The sequence below is a fragment of the Eptatretus burgeri genome, unplaced genomic scaffold (genome assembly GCF_056783735.1).
Source record: "Eptatretus burgeri isolate ZD-2024b unplaced genomic scaffold, Ebu_testis_v1 Ebu_testis_scaffold_417, whole genome shotgun sequence".
NCBI lineage: Eukaryota > Metazoa > Chordata > Myxini > Myxiniformes > Myxinidae > Eptatretus > Eptatretus burgeri.
The window spans coordinates 15,001-25,000 of NW_028222366.1; the positions used below are offsets into that span (position 1 = coordinate 15,001).

Below are 10,000 nucleotides of genomic sequence, written 5' to 3' on the forward strand. Positions count from 1 at the left end.
GTTAATAACTTTTCTGTTGATTTGCCTTTAATATTAAAACTTTTATGATAATCACTGAACCATTCTTTCTTTGGGGTTTCTTTCTCACATGCAAAAGGATGGTCTTTATGCTTATTATGAAGATCACTCGGGTACTTCAAATCAACTTCAAAATAATAACCTTCTTCTTTGTCATTCAATTTCTCTTGAGAAGAAATAACAATATTCATCAAAGCCTTTTCATAATCCTTTTCTTCCACCCACTCTAATTTACCATAAGGCAGAGATTGAGACATTGCCCATCCATACAAATTATTAGCATCAAAGTACATTAAATAATTACTATCTTTTTCACTCTCATAATTTGGAAGATATTTATTATTTGCTTTAGCATATCTTTTTGAACATACTTGTGATATTCCACCTCTCTTAGACTTCTCAATCATCAAAAGCATATCTACATCACTGACTAAATCTATATCTTGTTTTGTCATTTTCAACATTGCACTCCAAGCTAAACCAGGAGCTGTGAAATAGTGGGCAGGATCTAATCCATAACAATTTTTATTATGACAGAGTGATCTAAAAGCTTCAAACACATCAGCTAACAATAAAACATCTGTTTTTAGATACAAATCATGATATTCTCCAAGGTTCTTTATCTTAAATATTTTCCAAATTTCTTGTGCGTGTTTATATTCCTTATCACTTATCTCTTCTTCATAAAGGTTATTATAGAAACTTTCTTTTGAAGGAAGTTGTGTTTCTTTAAATCTCATAAATGAATCCATATAACCATAAGGATAAATTCCCTTACTTGTAAGAATTTTCTCTTTACTTTGAATTTCATTCCTTGTTTCAATTTCCTCTCTAGTTAGAATTCCCTCTTTAATCAGAATTTCATCTATAATCAGAATTTCCTCTTTAGTTAGAATTTCATTCTTTGTTCGAATTTTGTGTATAATTAGAATTTCATCTTCAGTAAGAATTTCTTCATTCATTTCCCCATTAATTAGAATTTCCTCTTTACTTTGAATTCTCTCTTTAATCTGAATTTCCTCTTTAGTTAGAATTTCCTCTTTTGGAAAGAATGAATTAAGATTTGGAAAAGAGCCCGTGGAGCTTAGATTTGATGCGAGGTTGGCTAGTGGCGTTCCCATAAACTTGTAAGAATCAAGAAACCTTATCTACGAGTTATAGGTTTTGTGAATATCATTTTTGTAAATGAAATATACTTTTGACTTGTGTTTGTTATGGCAGAAATATTCCTGGTGTTTTTGAAAGTTCATTTATAAATAGATGTGTATCATAGTTGGCGCTGTTGTGAAGAAAGACTGGAATAAAAGAAGGTAATTTATAATTAAGATTACAACAGGAATGAGCGGGACCTCTATATTTACCAGTAAGATGACAATGATCCCTAACTTTAGACTCCTCAATTTCCTCCTCACAAATATGACAGATATTGTTCTTTCTAAATTCTAATTTTTTCTTCTATGGTTAATTTCATCGGTTCATTTGTTTCTTTCATTAATTTAGTTAGTCTTATACAATCCTTTTCTAATCGTTTTACAAACTCTTGTGAAGCATTTTTTCCACTATACTGTTCAAGTTTATTATACTTTTCTCCAACAGATGATTTGATATAATAACAGAAACCACAAGGAATATGTTTTTGATATTTATTTGTATATGGTTCTTTTGGATTAGGAGAAGCAGTATTTATCTTTTTAAGGATACACTCAAAATCAGCGTATATCACAAATGGGTGCATGATAGATTTATTATAATCTTCAAAGAAATCTTTTCACCAGGTTTAGGCATTGTAATTACAGCTGATTTATGATTACTACAATATTTTGAATGTTGTTCTAATCGTTCTTTTGTATGAAATGAATTAAGACATCGCTTACAAGGATATATTTTGTTTGCTGTTCTGAATACCTGAGAAGAGATTAATCTTGATAAATTATTGATGTATGTGTAATGTGAATTCTTTCCAACACTAAAATATAAAAGATCAATGTGTGTTTCTTCATTTTTATAGTTGTTTGAAATTTTTAATATTTGAACTTTGTTTGTATCCGTTAATCCATATACATTAATAGAAAGATTATTCTTTTTCTCAAATTTAGGAATATCTGTTAGTGGCATTGGGAAATTAAAATCTTTAATGTCCAAGGTATTCTCATATTTCATATATTGTTTTACTCTTTCTGAATTACATTTTGGTGGATGTAAGTGAGCAAGAACAGACCAGAGAAAACATTTATTATCATTATTCTTAATATTAACAACTGCCTTCTTTCGTTTTATTTCTTTTGGTAATTCAATATAAGAAGAAGCTTTAAGAGGGTTTGATTTTAGAATGTGTATATCTAAAAAGATGATTTTTTTAATATTGAATCCACTTCCTACCACTGTATTATCAACATCCTCCTCTTGTCTTGATAGTTCTTCATAAACCCCACTATTCAAAAAATCTTGAAATGATGTTATAAAATGAAGATCTGTCCTCATATAAGGAGTTTGTTCTTCATCTTGTCTTTTCATATTCATTTTCACTCCCATATAAAACTTTAAAGTTTTCATTTCTTTTAATGTCTTTTTAATAAATTTTTCAACATCAGGTTTCACTATTTCAATTGATTCAACTATTGATGATGGACCGGGTTCTCCAAATTGAAAAATCCTGATTTTTATATGCCCTTTAAATGCCCCATCAGTGTTTTCAATATAATAGTCTCCCTTTACTTTAAACTCATTTTTCTTGTGTTTTTGTGATTGAAGATGCCTATTATAACTACTCTTCAAAACATCCTTTGAGCAGGTATCACAATGTTTTCTTTCCAACTCAAGAGGGGATATTTTGTGAAATAGATTAAATGTGTGTTTGTTGGTTCGGAGGTGTTTTCTATAATGTTTATATTCGTGATTACAAACATCGCAGTATGTTGTATTCACCATATTTATATAATAAAACTTTGCTTAAACTAAAATTTTCTTGATGAAAATTTCGTTTATTTTACAGGTGAATCTGTGCTTAAACTAAAATTTTCTTGATGAAAATTTCGTTTATTTTACAGGTGAATCTGTGCTTAAACTAAAATTTTCTTGATGAAAATTTCGTTTATTTACAGGTGAATCTGTGCTTAAACTAAAATTTTCTTGATGAAAATTTCGTTTATTTACAGGTGAATCTGTGCTTAAACTAAAATTTTCTTGATGAAAATTTCGTTTATTTTACAGGTGAATCTGTGCTTAAAACCATTTTTATCCTCCAACTTTTTCACTTAATAAATACAATGTTTCAAGACACAAAAGACAAGTTTCAATCAATCTCTTCATTTGTTAAAGATGCTGAGAAATATGTCAAGGATGTAAAATTGAACAAAGATAAATATAACAACTATTGGATAAAAACAATTATGGTGGATATGATGAGTTCTTCAATTTACTTCAGTGGAAGGGCTTTTAGTATACCTGGAAGAACATCAATTAAGGTATCTCTAACAAAAGTTTCTCCTCTCCTTCTGGCAATATATTCAAAACTAGAAAAAGCAATGAAACAAGAAAAGGTATCAAAAAATAAAAACCTTATGGATGAAGCTTTAGAAAAGAAAAGATAAGACCATCTGTAATATGCAAGGAGAAATTTGTATTTTTTTCAACAACCCTAAAGATATAAATCCTGATGAAATAAAGGATGTTAATATATCAGGTGAAATGACATTTCGTTCAATTGTAGTTAAGGATCATTTTAAAATTACCTTTAATATAAAAAATGTAGCAGTTGAATCTGTGAATGAAAAAATGTATATCGATATCGATGGTAATGTTTTTTCTACTAATTAAATGAGCCAATATTCAACTGAAGATTTTGAAGATTATGAGAGTGATTATGATACCGAGAGTTTGCATTCAAACGATAGTTATGACACCGAGAGTTTGTGTTCAAATGATAGTTATGAAAGTATAGATGATTCTGAAAGTATCGAAGATGATACTCGAAGATGAATTTCAGTTTAAGTAAAGTTTTACTTTATAAATATGAATAGTTTACTCGATTTTGAGCCTCTTGAATTCCATGATTCTCCATATGACAAATTTGAGAATTGTCCTGCGTGTGAAAGACGGGGATTAAACACAGAGTCAAAAGCCTATAAACAATGTATATTCTGTGATTATCTTCTAATTAATGATAATCAAAAATTATAAAAAGGAAAATAATTCTTTTAGATTTACACCAAAAATGAATTACTTTACAAGATTGATTCGAGAAATGAATGTAAAGAACGAGGTGAGAACACACCTTTCCTTACAAGGGAAGAAACTGATCGTGTTAGAGAAATGTTCAAAGGATTGTTGTTATATCTTATTCATGGATGTGATTTTCAGGGAAATATCAACACAAGATATTGCATAAATAAAATAATGGATTATCTTGAAATTAAACCTGAACTTAGGATAAAATATAGAATTTCGAAAAAAGCCAAGAATAAATTAAATAACCTGTTTTCCAAATATATAAATGAATGATTTTTTACCTATTTGGGAAAATAAGATAAAATTTGACAACCATAAAAATCTCCCAAATTCATTAAGATGCCTCATAGTTGGTTCAAGTGGATGTGGAAAAACCTGCTTACTTTTAAAGATGCTCCTCACTCCCAACTTTTAGATTATGATAATTTAATAATTTTCACAAAGTCGAGTTTTCAACCAGAGTATCAACTACTCTCACAAGGTTTTAATGCTGGTCTTCAAAAGAAGATATAATCGGTTTATTTAAACTTCAAAAAACCTAAATGATTTTAACATTGAAGATATAATACAACTATTTTGTGATACACAGAGATGTAAAAAGAAATCAAAACCGATAACTTGTATTCTGAGTGATAATACGGATGATATACCGTCTCCCCAAGATTTGGATAAATCCAAAAAGAACCTCGTTATCTTTGATGATTGTGTTAATGAGAGAAACCAAACGGTAATGGACAGCTACTACACAAGAGGGAGACATTCTTCTTGTAATTGTATTTATCTTAGTCAATCGTACTTTCAGCTTCCTCGTCGTTCCATCAGAAACAATGCTAATACTTTTATTTTATTCAAGTTAAATTCAATAGATATAAACAATTTTTGGAGAGACAATTGTTCTACATTATGTAGTAAAAAGGAATTTGGGGATTACATGAAACACACGACTGAAAAATATTAATATATTGTTGTGAAACAAGATGAGATATTAAATGATATTTTTCAATAAATAAATGGATGCGAAAGAAATAAATAAATGGATGCGAAATGGATGCGAGCAAGAAGATTTAGGGAACATCAAGAGTTGGTTTCAGTAACAACAACAGGTTTCATTAACAATTGTAAAACAACAGGAAGACATAAAGAAGAAATGCAGACAAAAACTAACGGGTGAAGAAGCATTTGAAAGAAAACAAGAGAAATTTTTTTAACCACTTTTAAAAACTTTCCAAGAAAAAATTATAGGTGTTTCCACAGTTCCCACGGTAGAATATACTCCTAAAAAACTTCAAATGTTAAAAGATTTCAGTCAAATGACGGAGGAAGAATTAGAGCATTTAGGAGAATTAGAATATGATGATGAAGGTTTATTTCCAACAACTGGAAGAGATTAATCGACCCCCTGATTATATTGTGAATGCTCTTCAAAACAATGAATATTCAGCGGATTCAAAAACCAAAGCAGGACTCATTCCAACAGAACAATCAGCAATATTTCATCTTGTTCAAGAAAAGGTATTGATATTTAATGATGAATTAAGGTTCTTGGGTTCTGCTCAACCCCCTGTTAAACTAACTCCAAGATTAATGTTTCTTCTCACAAAGATGGAAGACAAGGTTCAACTGTGAGGGATGAATCAAAGTATATTGATAAACCATTAGGATATGGAAAATAATGATGATAGAGTATATATTGATCTGCTGAACACTCTAAATTATAAGGTTATTCTTTCTGGTAAAAGTAGGAAGAATGAGAAGGAGAAACACATTATTCAGGCTTTAAGTATCCTTGGTTCAGGTGTTAGTTTTTCTTCCAAATGACCCATCGCAATTAGTTAATAGACTGTTATTGTTGTTAGGCAGTAAGAAGGCTGGAAATAACAATTGTTTTAATGAAGCATCAGCCATTTTAGACCAGTTGATGAACATGAAAATAATTAATAAATATCAATATAAAGACATTTTATCTCATATTAAATAAGATGAGAAGCACAATCCTTAGTTTCAATTTCACAACAAGCGACCACACATCTTCATTCCCATACCCACTACAACTTGACACAACAAAAGAATATAGAGGCATCTTTATTGTCCATGGAAACTTATAATACGTTATTTAGTATAACCGAGAAAAATGACAAGTTTGGTTGTAATCCAGGAAGTGGATACAAAACGATAACAGTCTCACCCGGAGCATATGAGATTTCTCAAATATCTTCCGAAATTGCTCGTCTTATGAAAGAACAGGGTGATGAACCAAAAAATATTGTTATAAACATTCAAAAACATACTTCAAAATCAACGATTAAAGTTAAAAAATAACTACAAGGTTGATTTCACAATTGATAATTCATTTAGAGAGTTATTGGGTTTCTCCTCAAAAAGATTGAAACTAATGGGACGTTATACAGTGATAATGTCATTCAAATATCCTCAGGAATAAATTCGGTGTTAATTCACTGTGATTTGATTGATGGTGCTTATAATGATGGGAAAAAAACAAATACAATATTTTCATTCAGCGCATACTCAACCCCAATTGGTTATAAATTCAATATGGAACCCAAAAATTTGGTTTATCTACCTGTGTCAGGAAAAACCATACACAGAGTAAATTTTAGGATAACCGACCAAGATAATCGTGTGATTTCTTTTAATGGAGAAGTTATATCCATCAGAATTCACCTACGTGAAGTTTTCCAATAAATAAATACGATGGTTATTGTGAGGAAACACGAGTTGGGAAAATATAAAATAATTACAGGGGATGGGATGTTCCTTTCCCCATACTACAAGGATGAAGGTATGTTTCTTGGTAGAGGATACTATAAACCGAAGAGACAAAGGGGTGTTGGGCATCAATTTAGAGGAGATGGGATAATTGATACTCTCATGGGTATTGGTTCAACTATTCTTAAACATAAAGATCTAATTGGTTCAACTGCTTCTGCTGTGGGAAATGTTGCAGGTGCTGTAAAGAGTATAAAAGATGCTCAGAAGGAATCTCATAAATTACAAGCAATAAAAGAAATTAAGAAAGGCAAAACTCAGTTGTCCCCCCAAGAACGACAGAAAATAATTCAAATACTTGGATCAGGGTTAATAAAAAATATATATATATATATACATATATCAGGGAAATATGTATATATATATATATATATATATATATATATATATATTTAGATTTTTAGATATTTTATATATATATATATATATATTTTAGATTTTTAGATATATAGATCAGGGAAATAAAAAAATGACCGTTTTTACAGCCATTTTTCCCTGCTGTGCAGGGGTTTGGCTTTTTCTTGAGGCAATGTTTTATGGCCGGATGCCCTTCCTGACACCAACCCTGGTCGCCTCTTACGACATTGTGGATATGGTACACCTATTCTAACCGGGCATGCCACCGGGATTCAGTACACTGGCACTCATTTCGCCGACTCCTGAAGGATGTTTGTAGGGTTAGCTGCACCCCCTGGTGTTAATTCAGCAGCCAACGGGATTTGAACTCAGGACCCCAAGATCTCAAGCCGCCACCCTGAACCACTAAGCCGTCACCAGGCTCCAGGTTAAAAGGGGAGACAAAGAAGAGGCTCAGCTGTAAAAGGGATTAGTTTTTTTGGGAACAAACAAAAGAAAAATTTCAATGGCTGAAAAATCCCCCATTCTATTTACATGGGGAAAGTGAGCCAGAACCAGTATTCTTACCTTCATTTATATGTAGTATATATATATATATATATATATATGTATATATATATATATATATATATATATATATATATATATATATATATATATATATATATATATATATATATATATATATATATATATATATATATATATGTATATATATATATATATATATATATATATGTATATATGTATATATATGTATATGTGGTATATGATATATGTATATGTATATATATATATGTATGTATATATATATGTATGTATATATATGTATGTATATATATATATATATATATATATATATGTGTATATACATATGGGTATATATATACATATATATATAGTATATATATATATACACGTTATATACTCATGTACGCATATTACGCATATAACTTACGATATATATTACAGATATTTATTACATACATATGTGAGATCATTAATATTATTAGCCATATGATATTACATTATTATTACGCACATATTACGTATTACAGTATATATGCATATATTACGTTACGTACATATTACGCATATGTATCTATATATAGTTTATTTATTACATGCAGACATTATTGGAATATTACGCATTATTAGTACGCATATTATATGCTATATACAAGCATTACACACACATATTATACATTATTACATGGATACGTAAAATGATTACGCATGCATATATATTACGTACGCATTACATATTACGTATTACACATACATATACATAATACATTACGTATATATATTTATATATATACATGCATACATATTTATGTATATTACGCATACATACGCATTACATATACATACGTATTACATATGTATATATATATATATATATATATATATATATTTACATATATACATATATTAATATCATATTATTAATATGTACATATTATTATCTATATACACACATACATATACACATATTATTATTACATGCGCATACATACACACACACATTACACATACACACATATTAATGTATGCACACACACACATATATTACACATATTATGTACACACATACACATGCACATACGCACATACGCATTACATATTACACACACACGACATGTACTGCACATATTATTATATAATACAAGATATACATATACATATTGCATTATTGCATATATTATATATATATATATTATTATTATTACATGTATATTACACATCATCATCATCATCATCATCACACACACACACGTCATCATCATCATCATCATCATCAATATCATCATCAATATCATGTCGATGATAGAATCACAGGAAGAGATTTGCATACGTCATCTCCCGGTTAAGTACACGTGGCGGTCCCATACTTTGCATATATGTTGTATGGCCTGTGTACCCTGGTGTTTCCATTTCTGTTCCCTATCTGTACATTGTCCATATAATAGGTTGGTGATAGCAACATAATAGTCAGCATAATAGTCTGAAAGTGAGTTTGCAATGCAATTTTTATACAGTATGGAGAAGGCAATATATGTTATTGTGGCTCTGTGTAGATTGGGGATGGAGCATGATGGCCAAGGAAACCGCTGTGGGGATGAGACAAGCTTGGGCAGCATTATGGCTCCACTTGTTCAAGCTGCGTTCCATCGTTACCATTGGTCTCGCTGCAGCCGACAGGAACTTGCACGATATCTGCAGTGAGTGATCACGACTTTGCCATGTTATCCATGTCTTTTTTTTGTATATGAAATATAGGTTCATGGGAAAGTGAGCAGACAGAGTGTTAAATGGAAGCATGCTGACAGTGGGGCCACAGTTGGACACAACAAGCAAGGGAAAGAATGAACAGGGAAATAGCATTGAGAGAGGAGGGGAGGAAACATAGCAACCTGCAAGTCAGAGTGTTGAGTTGGATAAGGTTAACAGGGGTACAAAAGATTAGGGGAAGGGATGAGGGGTTATGTGAGCGAGTGGTACACCACTTGATTGAAGCCTTCGATAGAATGGCATGATTGAACAGTTTTTCAAAGGCAATTCCATAAAGAGGAGAAAAGAGCAACAAAAGAGGGGAGGTGTGCAGCAA

At 30.5% G+C, this 10,000-nt stretch overlaps 1 protein-coding gene across 1 annotated transcript in view; it reads left to right on the forward strand.

Moving 5' to 3' along the window:
- Positions 1-9,476: 9,476 nt before the first annotated feature.
- LOC147007220 (A disintegrin and metalloproteinase with thrombospondin motifs 3-like) overlaps positions 9,477-10,000 on the forward strand; it is a 1,410-nt gene continuing 886 nt past the window's right edge. Inside the window, exon 1 of the mRNA XM_085867500.1 lies at positions 9,477-9,614. Coding sequence (XP_085723626.1) covers positions 9,478-9,614 — 137 coding nt within the window. The 5' untranslated portion in view covers position 9,477. The remainder of the gene's footprint in view (positions 9,615-10,000) is intronic.